The sequence below is a fragment of the Hesperophylax consimilis genome, chromosome 24 (genome assembly GCF_061612785.1).
Source record: "Hesperophylax consimilis isolate HC1 chromosome 24, BYU_Hcon_1.0, whole genome shotgun sequence".
Lineage (NCBI taxonomy): Eukaryota > Metazoa > Arthropoda > Insecta > Trichoptera > Limnephilidae > Hesperophylax > Hesperophylax consimilis.
Window position 1 is genome coordinate 26,110,137 of NC_142859.1, and position 18,478 is coordinate 26,128,614.

The 18,478-nt window shown below is 34.6% G+C and overlaps 1 protein-coding gene across 1 annotated transcript in view; it reads right to left on the reverse strand.

Annotated features, from left to right (window-relative positions):
• LOC149412133 (neprilysin-2-like) overlaps positions 1-18,478 on the reverse strand; it is a 104,566-nt gene that overhangs the window by 14,102 nt on the left and 71,986 nt on the right. Inside the window, exons 2-12 of the mRNA XM_089646515.1 lie at positions 16,205-16,255; positions 11,446-11,582; positions 11,001-11,102; positions 9,611-9,856; positions 7,085-7,293; positions 6,447-6,623; positions 6,001-6,086; positions 5,757-5,862; positions 4,718-4,902; positions 4,126-4,215; positions 3,649-3,799 (exon numbers count right to left, since the gene is read on the reverse strand). Of these exons, the coding sequence (XP_089502641.1) occupies positions 3,649-3,799; positions 4,126-4,215; positions 4,718-4,902; positions 5,757-5,862; positions 6,001-6,086; positions 6,447-6,623; positions 7,085-7,293; positions 9,611-9,856; positions 11,001-11,102; positions 11,446-11,582; positions 16,205-16,236 (1,521 nt within the window). The 5' untranslated portion in view covers positions 16,237-16,255. The remainder of the gene's footprint in view (positions 1-3,648; positions 3,800-4,125; positions 4,216-4,717; positions 4,903-5,756; positions 5,863-6,000; positions 6,087-6,446; positions 6,624-7,084; positions 7,294-9,610; positions 9,857-11,000; positions 11,103-11,445; positions 11,583-16,204; positions 16,256-18,478) is intronic.

Genomic DNA, 18,478 nt, shown 5'->3' on the forward strand with positions numbered 1-18,478 from the left:
CAATATTTCACAACAAGTACTTCAAAAGTACTTTAAAACATTGTATTGTATGTACCTACATTGTAAAAACAATTCACGCCTCACAGAGACATTGCAAGAGTTTGAAGAACTGCTACTAATCAAGTATATGTATATGCAAAGTGCTGCATGCAATATTACACAACACGTACTTTAAAATATTGTATTGTATGTATCTAAATTGTAAAAAAATGACATTTGTTGTTGAGTTTCACTTTTTCACAAGAAACATAAAAATTATGAACATACAAAACGTTAATAAAAATAAAAATTTAACACACAAAGTATACAAAAAACTTATTATCTTGAAAATTATAAAAAAAAACCTAAAAACTAATCGCAGTATCCTCCGACTCCAACTGCAACGTATAGTTGGGCGAGTTAGCAAATTATGTTGACGGTTGTTTCGATGGTTGAGTTTGTCTAGAATTAGAAATGTTTTATTAGAGATCTCATTCATTCTACTTTCATCGTACCTCCTAGCTGGACTGCTTGCCTCTCCAAGGACAATTGTTAATAATCGTGTTCCATCCCTTGTGAACATACTTCGCAATCTCTCAAGTGACATATTAAATAATGCAATATTTAATTTAATTTGTTCAGTTTTGTACATTAAATGTTTTTAAAAGCCTGTATAGATGTATAGCAAATAAATACCTCGCCAACTGTCGTTGGAGTAAACAAACCCTTTCACGTTCCACTGCCGTGTATCTCTGAAACAAGAGATGATAATTCATTAATTTACTTACTTAATTTACCTTCTATAGTAAATGAGTTATTAGTGCCAGTGAGACGAGACCAGAAAAGCACCATGTCTATGTAGACACTGTATCTTGCCCGGTCTCGGGGTGCCCTGACAAATAATTACAAAAAGGAACAGGAAATACCTCAAAAATGTCAGCAAATCGATCCATTGAACTCTGAAATGATAAATAACAACTCATTAATTTAATTTAAATAACAATAGGTAGTCGACATACTAAAAGGAAGATTATAAATGAATTTATTCATTTTGAATTTCTCGCCAAGCTGGATTTTACATGTTTATTATTTTTTTTTAACACAAAGAATATCTAAACAAACAGAACAATAAAAACTCCACCGCGCAAAATGGAAAAATAGTACATTGGGAATAGTACAATAAATAAATGAAATAAGTCAAAGCTAATAATAATAGAAGAGTATGTATGAGACGATGTATGAATGTAAATGAGGCAAGGAGTGTGTGCCAAGACCGAGTTGTTTGGCGGTCCGTCCTCTCTGCCTACCCCTGCGGGGAAACGGCGTGATGGTTAGTTAGTTAGTTAAGTCAAAGCTGGGCATTTTATTTTGTTCTACTAAGATTTAATTCTAATTTAAAAGTACAGTGCCACACTTATAAGTTGGCAGTGGCCTAAACATGGATTGACGCTATTTCTTTATATTTTAATCTGGCAACTTACACGTGTAGCGCTGTATTTGGGAGTGATTCGAAGAGAAATAGGAAATACCTTAAAAATATTGGAGAATTTATTAATAGCTCCCACAAGCTCCTTGGATGATTCGTTACTAGCCTCCTGCGCCATCACCATCCGAACCCCCACATCTGGCTTGTCAGTTAGCTTCCTCTTCTTGCTCGGGCGAGAAGGGGAAGCTATGTCACGCCATGTCTGTAAAATGTAAAAATAATGTCAGGTTAAAAGTGATTTACCGTCTTATATCAAGTGTCTCGATGATAGATTATATTAGAAGGTCAGCAAAGTTTGCTGCAACCAGTTTGTATAGGTAGGTACAAATACTCACTGTTTTCCACTGCTCGTCAGACTTAGCAGGACATAATTCTGCCAGTTGTTCCGCCAAATTCCGAACCCCGAGGTCCCACAAACCTTCCAGCGGCGAACTCCGAATGGTCAGCCATATAGCTGGTTAGCAGTCCATTTGACTGGTCGTCGACCTTACTCTCTTCCTGAAATCATAATATCAGCATTTTGAATATCTTAAAATACTGCGTATGATTGAAATATTAGTAAAAATAACTTCAAAATTTTGACACAATAGAATGTTAGTATATCTCTTTGATAATAATGGAAATTCTTTCACATAAAAAGATAAATAAATAACTTACCCAGCTACCATTGCTTGCGACATCGTAAAATATTAAAAAAACAAGGCGGTTACAATGATCAAGCTTGAAATCTGACGTTTGACGTCTGACGTCTATCCAATTCATAGACAATTCCGTCCCAGTATTGCCAGCGTATATCGATTTGTATTTATTGCCTTATCGATGTCGTTAGAGATATCAATAGTGTTCTCATGCTAGGGAAGTCGTTATAAAATGGTCGGTAGATACGCTTAGCAATACGATATCGTTAAGTTCGATCGATTCTCATGCTAAGGCCCCAGATGGATTCATCCGAATTATATCGTTTGCCAAAAGAGGTCGATTTAAGACTAAAGGATTAAAATACTTTTGTCACAATAATGTGGCAGTACTTTTGGAATTAAAATGTGCTAATTCATTATTATTCTAAATTCTACTCTCTTGAGAGCTGGTTGACAGATTATAATTTCATAGTGCGAATGCAAATATTGCACTATGAAATTATATGGTATTTTTGGTGAGTCTTCTGTTTTTTATATATTTGGTGGCTGGATTAAAAGTTGTTACTTTTCCTGCAGAGTGAATTTATTAATCAATCCATTTTTTTCATAGGGAATTAATTACTTACTGATGGTCTGTGTGACTGCAAGCCAGATCATCACCAGCAGTTATTAATATAAGTGCAGCAAGACAATGCATAATTCAAAAGAAATATATACCATTGTAACAATAGTTGAACTAATTTATACTAGGATTGTATAAGACCAGTCAAAAGTCGAAGTATGAAGTGTTTATGATAATTTAAAAAAATTTCTAATTGTTTTACTTGAAATATATTATTCGTAAGGTAGTGTAATATATTATCAGTCTGAAAAAAAGGTGCCTAGATATTCGAAATGGGGTTCTGCAGTTGTCGTGTTGCAACTAGCTACTACGAGTATATTATATTCCCTAGTGTTCTCAAACATCCAAATTGATTATCTTGCCCTAATATGAAATCCAGGTATCATTTCGACGAACAGGAGGCAAACCATGTGACCATATTTTTAGCACCTGGAAGGTTCGCGAATACTTTGAATGAACTACAGCATCAGTCATACATTGACCGCGGAAGAGCGCAAATTGATATTATCAGACAATGCGCAGAAAAGTTAAGTTCGTAGCGCAGTAAATTGTGGGACTGCGCAGGATTTATATGTTCGGTAAATTTTACCACATTTGTAAAAGTAGAAAGTAAACTAAATATTGAAACAATATATTCAATTTTGGAAACAAGCCCGAACTTATGTTTACCCGATTTGGAATTTGTAGTAAAGTTTTTTACGCTCCCAGCAATTTGCACGCCAATGTAAAAAGTAGTAGTAATTTGTAATGTTTTGTTTTAGAGGACTGAATAGTGATGCATATTACAATTCGAGTTGCTTGTATACTGTCAAATTAATTTATTGACAAATCACCAAAAGGGAGACGGACACGCAACCTCTCGTGCTTTGTTGCCCTTCCCCGAGGATTGGCCGATTTATCAATTTGAAAGTCTATGGTCTTACCCCTTCATAATATTCTGTGATTTTGTGATTATCCATTAGCTCCTGTGGGTAGGCGATGTGCGAAGCCATGTTGTCTGCCTTCTCCAGAGCTGCGGCCCTGGTCACTTCGTCCATCCATTCCACTCGCTCGAGATTGCTTCGAAACTCATTCCTAAAATACAAATTGATTTCACGGTTTTATAATTAAATAAAGTATTCCCAGGTAGAGCTCGTATGCACTTCATCACGGAGCGTTTGAATGGAACATACGTCGTAACTTGCTTCTTATAATATTAACAGGTGACAGTTACCATTCTTCCATAATTAATTTTACAATAGAATTTAAAACCATGTAATAATACCATCGATGATTGAGATAATGATTGGGTTCATTTGTGTGCATACAAATAAATATTTTCAATCGAAATAAAAACGTGAGTGAGTACTCAAGATTTATTGATGTAAACGCTCGTATCTTGTTAGGTTAGGTGAGTTTACCTGATATCTTTGACCATTTCCACGGCCGTCTTCTTGGAGTCTTCGTCAAAATGTTGCCTCACGTACATGGAGCCAACTGCTATTCCTAGACTGACAGAATAACAAACAATGTTATTTCATATTTCCACCGAATTGAACGAAACCATGCCAATTGCCCCGGAGATTTGAGCTTTTGCTTGTTTGATCAGTCTCCATAAAACAACATCATTCCCAAAATGCTTAATTTTGACAATAATAACAAAACAAACAGAGAAAATAAACAGTCACAACTAGGAATCAAACCCAATATCTCTTGATTTATCAGGACAAGGTCTTAACCACTTGACCATTGGATAAAAATACATTTATCTATTTATATTGAAGGATAGCCAAAGGAAGGAAGGCTAGCATCTCCCACCCTGATATCAAATGTAAGACGGTGAGGCGTGGAACTGACAGAGAGAGGAAGATGATGAAACCCAAAAAGTGTTTGCTGGGATCTTTTCTTTTCTTTTTTGGCCTAGCATTCGTTTTAAATCTCCTTAGTTGTAATTTGTTCATACATGGTTTTCATTTCTATATAGCCTTGAGGATAGTAAAATAAACAACTCACCTGTTACTGACAGTGGTAACACATTCTTTCCACCTGGGCTCGTGGGCCGTGATTCCTGCTAGAACTCCGCTGTACACCAACTGCCTCTGCCTTAGTTTTTCATTTGTATACGAAACTGAATCTTTTACTGCTCGCCACATTACATAGTTGGCTTGAACCCTTTTTGGTACTTCCTTAACTAGAGCCTAAAAATAAGTAACTCAAATTGTTTAAAATAATATCATAAGATCTGAAGCCAGAAAAGAAAATCATGTGTGTCGAACATAGGCGGCTCTAGGGATCCAAGCGTGGTAGGTCATTTGAAAAAAAATGTATGACTAATCTTTATTTGATATTGTGAAAAATGCCCATACATTAATATCTACAACAATTTATAAGTTCTCGACTCTAAATAAATATCATGTTTATATATATTAAATTGGAAATAACTACACAATTCATGTACTTACGACAAATTATTTTTAAGAAATTATGTTTTAATGCAATTGTTTACAACATTAAAGTAAATAAAATAAGATTTTTAAACACCCGTCTGCAGTACCCAAAGGTACTAGGTGCGAATCAATTGAAAAACAACCAATTTCCCACACACGATATGCATGTAAAATGAAAAATCGTTAAATGTTTATGTCACTATCTCTTTAAAATATGTAATATTTATCGTGCTGTCTCCCTCACGGCCATGACGTAAGCGCTATCTCGTTTTATTCTATGGCGCGCATAGGGACAGAAGATGCCAAAGTTGGGAAATTTTTTAAATCGACCCAGCGAATCTTGTGGACTTTGAGAATGAAAGCTTCTATTAAAGACAACAGATGTCACTGCACGTCACTCTCCGCCGCCGCTCGCATCTTTGCTGTTTCGCGGTACATTAGAAATAAATTAAGAATAAGACGAGTTGTTTTGATGCACATAATTTATTATTATTGTTTTTTATAATTTTGGGGGGTCAAACACCAATTGATCGATGGGAAGAACCGCCACTGGCATAGTTTAGTAAAAGTAACCAGATTATTGGAAGAATCTTATAGATACTTACAAGTATGTCTTCCAAGTATTTTGGTACGTAGAGAACAATTGTGTCACTTTCGGTAACGTTGGCGTAAGGATATAATATTGTGTTCAAGAACTCCAACCACGGCAAACTGAAAAAAAAATTTACGATATTTCAATGAATACTCAAATATCATGGTTATATTATATTTAAATATGTTTGTATTGTATGTAGGTAGTTCAGTTGTATGAAAAGAAGTAAGGACTATTTATTTTTACCATCAGTTTACCTTGGGTATTTAACATTCATTTCAGCAATACTAAATGCGTGGTACAGCACGTTAGCATCACGGCGTTCTTCTTGAGGTAAGGAAATCTGAAATTATCAAAACGAGTTAATAAATTACATGATTGAAACAAAACACTGTTGTTGTGATCAGATGAACTTCAACCAAAATCTTGAATAACTGTACATGATTAGTGATTAAGAAATCTGACAGATTCGATAAGGTTTTCTCTCAATCCTGTTATTTCAACTGCTATTTTCTAGATTCACTATTAGACCTTTAAAAAAATCTTAATCATTATTCTGAACAGTTGATTTAATTTTTCCAGTATTTTATTTTAGCACTTAGAACAATTCTAGGTATTATTAAAATGACTATAAATAACTTAAATTATGGTTTTGAAATCAAAAAATTAACTAAAACAATACAATATCAAAAATTCCGCTTACATTGGCCATAGCCATCTCAAAGTTCAAAGCCTCCGCCAGTTCCGCCTTAGCAAAGGTTTTATCAGCTCCCAGCAGCACCGCAATGTCCACCATGTACTCAAAGTAAGCCGTCACCAGTTTGTCATCCATTCCCTTGATCAGGTATTCGCGGTTTAAGCCCAGGCCGGGCTGGTCTATCTGGAATCAAATGATTTACGTAAATTAATTATATTATTTTCGTCATAAAAAGATCCACCATTCGATGAAAACATAACATTTTTATTTTTCACAGAATTTAAAAGCGTATTTATTGGATTTCTTCGGAACAAAACGCATGTATCAACCATCACGTACCCAACCATCATTAACAATCTCTTTACCACGCCAGACCCGGTGAGTCTTCCGTCCCTCTTCAATACACTTGGCACTGGCGCGGGCTATGTTCTATTAATCTCTAAAAATATGTGTTAAATGGCTAATTCCAAAAATAACAGTACACATATATATATATTTGCCAATTAGATTTGAACTATGCGCAAACTAATATTACAAAATTTTGCCTAAAAACTTGAAATTTTGTAATAAATCTGATTTAATTCGTTTCGGAAGGGTAATTAGTATAAAAGAAAGTTAGTGCGAATAACTTTATCATTACTCACAGTAATCATCCTTAGCGTTGAATTCTTTATGTCAGGAGCGATACTGCAATCGAAGTACTTGGTCGAGTACCCAACCTTATAGAACTTGTACATGGACTCTATCCAGTCGTAGTCCGAGTCCGTCCAGCGCGATCCCTCCAGCACCGGCCACTTGCCCAGCTCTTTGACCACCTCTAGCAGAGGGGTGATGCCATCTTTCTCGATCTCAGCTGGAATATTACAGGGTTTTGGGTCACAATCCTAATTGTGAGATTTAAAAAACATTCCCAAAGATTTACCGTAAGGGTATTCCTATTTCTTACAGCTATCTAATTTAGTTGAAAAACAATGAAGTGGGTTTAGTAACTAAAAATAACAAAACAAATTATGGCCCTTTATGACACACTAGATAGGGTACTTATACTACCTACTATACATCTGATTAGACAAATATTGAAGATAAAAATGCATCAATTAACAACCAAGGCAGGATTCCTCAACAAAAAAGATTAGTAATCGCCAACCTTCGAAGTGACTCGACTCTGAAATGTGAAAAATTGAAAAGCTTTTTAAAACACGTATCCTGATTAGCATCCCAAAGAAGCGACTAAAATACAAACCAGGATGGGGCGAACATACTGCTTGAAAAAGGATAAAAGCTTTATAAAAAGACCTATGAACCGGAGAGGCATAGCAATGTAGGGTTGGGCGGGGCTAGTTGAACCAAGGAGCTAGTTGGGCCACGCCAATATCTTCGGAGCCGAAAGACTTACGAAGAATGCTGAACATGTTCTAGCAAGCTAGAAGTGTGGGGACCGCGCCACCAAGCATTCATTAGGCACATGGCATCCATAACGTGTGCACGGGGATTTTGTGTGATTTTTGCTTCAAAAGTAAAAAAAGACGATGGACTGCTTTTTTAAAAATAGATACCAAGGAAAAAGGTACCAAGTCAAGGTAAGTCAATTTGAAATTGGTGTTAACTTAACTGTATCTTGTCAATTGTAAAATTGTAATACATTTAGTGGTATATGAGTTATCCGATGAAATTTGTAATAAAACATGGGTGAGGCTAATTGAACCATTTGGTTCAACTTGCCACATTCAGATTCCTTACTGTAATTTTATACGTAGTGCATTCATTTCATCGTCAACACATCAATAATACCGATTTTTTTTTACTTTCAAGATGCGTACAAGGTATATATGACGGCCGGCATAGTCCAGTGGTAACGCATTGGACTGCCATTCCGAAGGTCGCGGGTTCGAACCCGGCGTGCGCAAATAAATTTTATTTGATTAATTTGTGTTATTTCACAATTAATTAATTAAAATAATATATAGTATATTTGCGGCACGTTCCAGAGTGGAAGATACTACCAGTATCGCCCTGGTGTAAGACCACCATTCAGAATTGAAACGTTGCTCCAAATGGCTTTAGCCGTGTTTAGTGACTAGATCTGAATAGCCAGGTACTTCCCCACCTTCCTCTTTCCCTTCCCCACTTACCTTCAGCCTCACAACATCCCCCAATTGGGGATGCCATAGTCTCACTGGCTCCAGACGGGAGCAGTTGGGACTCTTGTGAGGTATTCAATATAAAAATAAAAAAAAATACCGACAACAGGCAAAGATAGTATTTCTCCCAATTTCAACAACAATACTGTAGCATCTACATCTAGAAGTGGCGTTTACTTTTCACCCAAGACCGTTAGACCATTTCCAAAGGCAGGGCCCAGAAAACAGCTGCAAACAGCGAGGAAGAAAAGAAGAGCAGCTATTTTGACAGAAACTCCTGAAAAGGATTATATTGCCCAAAAGCAATTATAAGAAGCAAAATACAGGAACAGATAAGGCAAAAAAAAAGGCAAGAAGAAAAAAGTCTTCACGTTGTCAAACTCATCATCCGACAATTGTGAAGAATATGCTTGCATCATTTGTGATGAGATTTATTCAGAGAGCTTTCTAAAGTGGGCACACCAAAAGCGCCCATCTGGAACTATTCCAATGTATATTTGCCGATTTTATCAATTAAATAATTCTAAGAAAACTTCCCTGTTTTATTATACTTGGTTTTTTTCGATAAACTAATCGTTCTATTACCTAATTCTGTATTCTTTCAATAAATTTACTTTAATATCTTAATTTGTTTTATTAAACCATGAGTGTGAATGATACTAAATATATGACACTATATTGTTCAACAAGCCCCGTGGGGTGGTTCAACTAACCCCACCCATTAGGCAAGTTGAACCATTTCTCCTTCTGCGTGAAAATTAAAATATCTTGCATAAGGTCAACGTATTATATCATTTCATGAATAACATTATAAAGCCAGATAATGAAGCTATCTTAATAAATTGAAAAAACAAAAATATCTATGAGAGTTTCGAGTCAGGGGTCAAATTAGCAAAATCATAACTAGCCCCGCCCTACCTTACCAGAGCTTGCCTCAGAATATTTGTGAAGGGTGCCAAATTTCACCCATAATCACTAAGGCTAATTCCATAAATTTGTCTATTGATTTCGGTTATAAATGGTACCTACATGTATTCATGCATGATTTATAGAAGTTCCTCGCCAGCTGAAAAGGTCCGGGCTCATCTTCCTCGGCCTGCCCCTCCAGTAGGTTTCTCAGTTGAAGTTGCAGCTCATCATTGATGACCGAGAATGTGTTCACCGACACCTTGTCGTCAGGGATCTTGGTCGTCTTGATGAAGTTACCGCAAGCGAAGTCATAGAAGTCGTCGCAAGGGTCTGCGTCGGAGTTCATGTGCTTTAGGAGGTTTGAAGCTGAAAATGATTTTTTTAAATATTTAGAACATTTTAGTATAACTTTTGATTTTTTGAATGTTTCTGGCTTTCACTCTTCAAGGGTGTTCCATCATTTAAAATTTGTGAATTTACATGTTCATTTTATTTAAATGGGATTTATTTAAAGGCGATTCACAATTGAAAGCAATTAAACGTTCTCCATTCTTTTCGTTTTATATTTATTTTGTGGCTAATGTAAATGCATTCGATAACATTAGACCTGCATCATATGTCACAAGACTAGATTAGCCCTGTATAGTTGAATTAATTTTAAAAATAACGCCACGTACCGTACGTCATAAATATGGAGATGAACTTAACAACCCAACTCTGTTTAAACTCCTTGTACAAGCGTTCAAACTCGTAAGCAAAACCACGGAGAATTTGTTGTCAGAGGTGTTGTAATATGGACATAATTCAAATTTAAATATTTGAAACTGGGTTATTTGTGTTAGAAAAAATGAACTTGCCCAGCATAGCTCAAAAGGTAAAACGCAATACACAGTGCCCATTTCGCATTGCGACACATTGCGTGGGCCTTTTCATAAATGTGCACGTGAACCAAACCAAAATTGTGTTGGGGTTATTTTTAAATGATTATGCCGTGTCTAGTCTAATTTAGTCTATGGTCACAAGGCAATATGTAAATAAGTACTATTTTTCTCTGTATTTATCCATGTAAAATATAATCATCTTCGAAAATGCTGGGTGAAGGGTTTTTTAAGGAAAGGAAGGAGAGGAAGATCTGGGAAGGAAAAACGTATGAAGGGTGGGTAGGATCTGGGGATCAGTTTGTGGAGGAGTGGCGGACGAATGATCTATCCCTCCTACTGTAGTGCAAGGTGACGGGTTGAGAGATGCCTACTGGAGAGATAAAAAGATCTCCCTCAACCAGTCTCTCCAAATCCGGTTCGCCACACCTTAAGTGGGTAGACGGAGCCGCCGCCAAGACCTAGATAGTCTTCACCCCATAAACCCGGGCACCAGCCAAGTGCCAGCAAAGTAGCCAGGCACCTGCTATTTCACCAAAGGTTGCAAACCATTTGGGGTGACCTATGGCAGACGTGCTGGTTATATCCGCCTCCCAAAACGAATTGTTTAGTGAATAATGTTTTTATCTCACCTGCTGATACGCATCCCGGAGAAAGACAAATACCAAATCGGCTATCTTTTCTGCCAGGGTATTTGTCGCCGATGTATGACTCGTCACTTTGTAAACTTGAATCTGCAATAAGATCAGATAAAGAAATAAAAATAGATACTTATCACATTTCTAATGAGGGTTTATAACTAAAGAAGAGGTGGCAATTCTTTCAAGAGAAATTTAAAATTCGAAAACTGAGACAGTTTCTTACTTAGAGAAAAATACCCATGCACTGGACAATATTCTTCCCAACACTTCCCTTCACTGCATCTTAATGGCATAAGCTAAAAGTCACTAAAAATATTAAAAAAAATTCTCAATACTTCGTCAAATATTATAAATTTACTTATTTAGGTCGTGTCAAATCATATTGAATATTTGTCTAGAAAAGTTAATTTAGAGGTTAAAAGTAGAAATAACTCACCATAATCAGTAGATTTGCTCGAGCTGACGATGATGGCCAACACGATGACCAGGCAGACAATGAGGGAGAGGGCAATAGAGGAGAGCAGCGTCAGATTTCGCTCCATGCGCGTGCGCCGAGCCCACCATCCCGGTTGCCTTAAATCAAATTCATTTGTATGAACATAAATACAAGAACGTACGTTATCGCGATTTATTTTTGATATATTATGACACGTTGCGCTTCCTCCTTTAGCCAATTTTTCGAACACCGTTACAGTGTTCATCATCAGGGCACATATGTAGATTGTTGTTAAGTGTGTGTTTATGTATGTAAAAGTTGTTAGCATTTCATATAATAATTTATTTAATTAAAGTAGTTTACGGCGTTTAGTTTTGGTGTAGACGTCAAGTACCATATACGGAGAACTTTTAAGCCTTGCCCGTCGTCTCTGTTTCAAACCCTTTCAGCCCCAGTGTTAATTCAAATTAACATGAACTTTGTGAATTTTTTTACTGTAACTGTAGCGATTTAGAAAAGCCACGTTTTATAGCTTGTAGTCTTTTCTGTGGCGTCTATTTTTAAGGGTTTGTGGTTTCTATGGATGCCGATTGCCTCCATAATTAAGCGTGCTCGATACGTTTTGGGTCCTTCCAAGACTTCAGGAACGAATCCGAAGTATTTATGCAGAAGTGGTACCGTATTGCACGCGTCAATCCTCCAGGGCCAGTATTTCAGTGTAATGATTAATTAAATTAATGTGGTTTTCTGCATTTAGTTTCGATGTAGCTGTCATTTACCGGATACCAATCACTACTAAACTATGCCCTGTCTTCTCTGTTAAAATTAATGTGATTTTATGGATTTCGAATGCCTACGTAATTGGGCCTGCTCGATGCGTTTTGGGTCTTCCCAAAACTTCAGGAACAGTCCAAAGTAATAGCCGGCTTAAGTTAAGTGCTCGGCATTTGACGATTTGTCTCACCAAATAAAACCCCAGAAAGAAATCACGACAACAACGCCATGTAAATCACAAATCATATCTAACAATAAACGTTCTCTGTATAAACATGCGGAACCTAAGAGCTTTTCAATAATTGTTAGGCAAAGCAATTATAGAACATAATGTAAACGTGTCTTTAAAGAATTCCATGGCATTAAAAACAGTTGAGAATTTATTAATGATTTCTTCCGGCTTGTTAAATTAGGCAAAAGTAGTAAACACCTCTAAAACCTTTTATCGTAGAATTCATCTTGAATTTATAAAACTTATAACATTTTAGAGGCTCCTGTAAATAAAATTTAAAATCCAAGATGTTTTGGATCCAAAACAACAGGGATTAGTTTTTGATTTTTTTAAACAGTCTTCGCTAAAAAAATCTGGATGTTTTCAATAATTGCTATGAGGTTGTTTTAATCTTAACGTGGATCTTTTGTTTGAATTTTGACCGCTCTGGAACCATTAGTGTAACACTGCGTGTAAACAGATAAATATGTGAAAGGAACGAAGCAACCGCTAACATTTTTTATATGTATAGCAGCGTTATAGTTTACGGGAAGTCTAACAATAATAAGGTTGTATGTAAAAGCTCCGTTTTAATATAAAAATATCAAGGGCCAGAATTTTATCTTATTTTGTAGAAACCAGTGGCGATTTTCTACCCCCAAAGAATAACTACGTCAAAAAAGACCTACTTGATTCTAATATTAAACAGTTTGAACTACGCAATAGTAAATAAGCAGGTACGAATGAACACCCGGCACAACTTCATAGTAAAAAATATCCACCAATGGAAATCCCGGTCCAGCGAGTATTCCAGAAGGCACAAGGAAGCTAAAATCTATAGTATATCCATTTAATTATTATTTTTTTTGGTAAACTAATGTTTTTAAGACAAGATTTTTTATGCATAGCACAAAGGGTAACAATTATTTTATAAGCAATAATTATTAGCCTGAAACACTCATCCACATTGAAAAATCTCCTGATAAAAGATACATGACGCCAACGGGACTCGAACCCGTGTCCCTTCGATTTCCGGTCGACAGCTCTGACCACTGAGCTATGGCGGCTTATCTCTTACCCGCGAAATTATTCAATATATACTAGTGTTTCATTCAACAATTACTGCTTGTTACATTTTTCACCTGAAAACAACCAACTTTATTTTATATGAGAAAGGCATTGTAAGTGCTAACTCTCTCACTAGATGGCGTCGAGATGGCCGTTGGCGTCATGTATCTTTTATCAGGAGATTTTTCAATGTGGATGAGTGTTTCAGGCGAACAATTATTGCTTGTAAAATAATAGTATATCCATTTACTAGTGTAATACAGCTATGGGTATATCTCATTATAACTCAACATAAAGTCTGTTCCGAACGGTGCAATCATCGGGAACATATTATTTTGTTATGATTTTTTTGAAAAATAAATACCAAGATAACGGTCACAACTAGGAATTGAACTCAGGATCTCTTGTCTAACCGGGACATGTGTCCTAAGCCACTCAACCATTGGAACCATTGTTCTGTTTAATGTAAACTGTACAATAAACTGTTCCAATAAAATTAAATACTTATAATAATAGGAATAATAATAGACAAAAACCTAAACTGGAAAGATCAAATCTACGAAACCGTCAACAAAATAAGAAAATTTATCTATATATTTTTGAAAATTCGAAATTTTCTCTCATTGGAAATTCTAACATCAGGCTACCACGCTTTAGTACAATCAAATCTCCAATACGCTGTAATCAGCTGGGGAGCTGCATACAAAATAAATCTACTCCCCGTTGAAATTTTACAACGTCTAATTATAAAAATAATATTTAAAAAACCAGGAGATTAACCAACACACCTAATTTTTGAAGAGTTTAAAGTATTAAAATTTAATGATCTTGTCCAAAAAAAATATTAACTCAAATAATAAAAGAAAAACAAAATCACAGCTTTTTAACTGAAAGTCGTACTCGTCAAAAACGGTTCCATGATAACTCTACACAGTGACAATTCAACACAACTTTAAAAAGTGATATAAAGTTAATAAAAAAGATGAAAAAAATTAAACCTAATCTACATAACCAAGTTAATATTGTTTTTGTTTCATCACTTTCCATCACTTTATATAACCTTTTAAAGATGTGATGAATTATCATTTTGATGATTTATCCGGTCACCGTCAAAAACATATATCTCCAGCACAAAAATGTAACACCACTTTTGCTCAACATCATTACATATATCTAGGGAAAAAATACTTCAACAGCCTACACGAAAATATCAGAACAATAGAAAACGATAAACACCTATTAAAATTAATTGAAGAGAAGTTCAATGTAAAAATACCAAATTGATGAAACTATCTTTTTAATTAATTATAAATATTAATATTCATAATTACAAACACGGACGGGTTGTTTCGGAGAATCTGAACAATTCATCAAATTTCAACGTTCATTTTTAAGTTCTGTGAAAGATTTTTTCAAGTTCTGTTTTTATTTCAGTTTTTTCAAGCAACTAGCCTGCAATGATATAAAAACAGAACTTGTATAAGTCTTTCACAGAACCCGAAAATGAACGTTGAAATTTGATGAATTGTTCAAATTCTCCGAAACAACCCGTCCTAAATATTCTTAATCTTGATGCTCACCACTCTTCTAGACACGAGCGCCAGCTTCTATAGAAGAAGAACGTTAAAAACTCAAAAGGAATGAAATAAAAAAAAATTGTATGAATTATTTTAGTTAACATTATTGATTACTCTGTACTACTATTATACTTTAAATTGATTAATTATTTAATAATATGTGTCATTAAGATTTTTAAATAAAAAGAATGATATATTACATTGATATGTATAACCTTCAAAATAACTCAAAAAGAAAAAGTTGTTCCTGAATTTATCATTACTTTTAAATGAATCCATTGAAGACATAGTCTAAAGATGGGTTGTTTCATAGAATTTGAACAATTCATCAAATTTAACGTTCATTTTCGGATTCTGTGAATGTCCTATTCAAGTTATGGTTAGAGAAATAACATTGAAATCTGATGAATCGTTCAAATTCTCTAAAACAACCCGTCTAAGACTAAGGGCCAAAATTCACTACCCTTGTGCGCAGCGATAGCTTTGCTAGACTCAGAACTGAACATTATCGCATTTGCTCTGTGTCTATGGCCTTCGAATTTAAGCACTTACGCAGAAACATTCGCGTAAGCGCTTTTCAATATTTGCTTTAAGTTGTCAAGTAAATTTTAACATGTTTTATTTACTTGTTTATCTATACATTTCAACAATTATTTGGGGCACCGATTTCAAGTAGGTAAACTGAAACATCGTTTTAAAAATTATTTTATTCAATGCCACATATTCCCAAGCCCCAAATTTATTAGTCAATGTAGTAGTACGCACTTACCGATATTTTGTGTGATCATTTTTGAACTTCATAAACAAATATTTGTGCTTATTATTTTTGAAGGGATCCTAGACCTGCAGTTTTTTTTTTAAATTGAAGTGACGTGAAGAAAAATGTTACTCTAAAATTTCTATTTTCTTTCCTTTTTTTAAACTGGTAATTAACCTTTTGTTATGTGTAATTTACTAATTAACTTGTTTATTAGTTAACGTATTTGATTATTTAAAAAAATACTTTTTTTTGTAAATGTCCACAAACATAAATATGTGTTTCAACCCAAAATATCAACTATCTACTAAAGAAATATCTAACCCATTTCCTTTACAATCGTAACTTGTTATTATTTAATATTAAACTCACTTAATGATCGTGTCATTTCCATTGTTGGCCATTCGTTCCCTTCTGCGTTATCTGGAACATAAAAATACCAATAAAATATCACTCAATCAGTATTTAATACATTAAACCTATTGTTCTTTCCTCTTGGTGTTTGCAGGAGTGACCAATATGTTATTTTATAACAAAGTTAGACGGAGTGGTTAATTTGGTGTTAGATCGTGTTGAGTTGACGTCAATTTTTAGAATTATTATTTAAATATTGAAGATAATATTAGCGGTTTTTAAATGAAAACTTGAAAAGATGCGGTCACATCTGGGACGTGAACCCTGGTCCATCGCCTTGCCGGGGCGCCGCTCTACCAACTGCGCTAATGGGACACTATTTCCTTCGGTCATATTTAACTGTTTAATACTCCGAAAACAACTACCAATATTATCTTCATTTTTATCACTGCACATTTATGTATGATCGCAAGATTCAACTCGAACTAAATGCAATCTACATAGTGACGTAGATAAACTTTTTTTTTTTAATTTTCGTCTAGGATGAAAATTTTCGTTTACTATTGCAATAATTTAATGAGTAAGACCTGAATATTTAAATATTTAAGATAATATTAACGATTTTTAAACGAGTATTTGAAAACAGATAAAGTTAAGATCACATCTGGGATTTGAACACAGATCCTGCACCTTGCCCAGGCGCTGTTCTACCACCTGCGCTAATAAGATCCTATTTCCTAATTATTATTGTTAAATTTAGGCTAGGAAAATTTTCGTGTAGGTACTTCATAAGGCAAGTTAAATTCTACCCTTGAATCATTTATGCATTACTTCAGTAATTGATACTTTTGATTATATGGATATGAAGAGGAAAACTTCGGTTTTTAAACGTGTTGATAATTTTTTATTCAATAGTGGTTTGAACAAAGTTTATTGAATAGTGGTTCGAACAAAATTTATTGAATAGTAGTTTGAATAATGTTTATTAAAAGGTGGTTTGAAAAAAACTTATTGAATAATGGTTTAAACAAAGTTTATTGAATAGTGGTTTGAACAAAGTTTATTGAATAGTGGTTTGAACAAAGTTTATAAATAGTGGTTTTAGCAAAGTTTATTGAATAGTGGTTTCAACAAAGTTTATTGTAAAGTTGTTTGAACAAAGTTTGTTGAATAATGGTTTGAACAACGTTTATTAAATAGTAGTTTGAACAAAGTTGATTTTTTTATTCAATTATTGCTTTCATCTTATTTCATCCCTACCACCTTGCAACATTTCCAATTAGTACTAAGGGTGACATATTTATATTTATGTAATATAAAATTGTGTTAACCATCGGTAAGAAAAGAAGTGACGTATAATATAGTGTGATAATAACTTAACAAGTATATTGTAGGTATTTATGCTTTATTTTATTTATGTTTTACTGTTGTTTTAAATTTAATTTATAATGGTTATGTAAAAGACCAATATGGCGTTAATAAATTATTTTAATGTTATTACTACGGATTCAAAATTGTTGTTTATAGGTTTATTAAAACAATAAAAATGAATTAACGCTATCAATGAATTAATTAACCATTACATTTCCCGCAGTAGTAGGCAGAGAGGTTTAACCGCCACACAATTGTCTGGGCAGACACTAACTCCTTGCTTAATCCAGACTTTATTTATATATTATCTTCTCATACATACTCTTCTGTTATTCTGACTCTTGGCGTAATTAAATAAGAATATCATCGGACGAAAAAATGACATCTACATTTCTGACTTCAAATGCGCTCTGGAATCGCTAGTTAAAGTCTTTTGGGTACACCCTGTGTATTCAGAGGTATTTCCCAATCATTATCTTCCCTCCCCCTTTCCCTCGCCTCTTCCTTCAGTGTTAAAAAATTCCCCGAATTCGGGGAGGCCCCAAGTCCCCGGGAAAATTTGAGCCTTCATATAATCATAACAAATTAATTCGTTAACACAAAAACCTCAGACAACTTTTTAAAAATTATAACTTCAAGCAGGTACTCGTAGTTCGAATTAATTGTGAACAAATAAGTTGTTCTAACGTAAAAAGCATCAAAACCGTATAAATTATAGTATGTTGTTCTGTGGTTTATAAATAACAATAACTGGTTTTTTTATGGAATAATATATTAAAATATATCGTGTTGCGATGTGTCTGCAATGTTATATCCACTGACCACTTGACACATACATATAGCGTTAGGCCAAAGAAAATTAGAGCATATTAGAGTCGCTCTATATAGTCATACGTATCGATCTCTTTAGTAAGTATATAA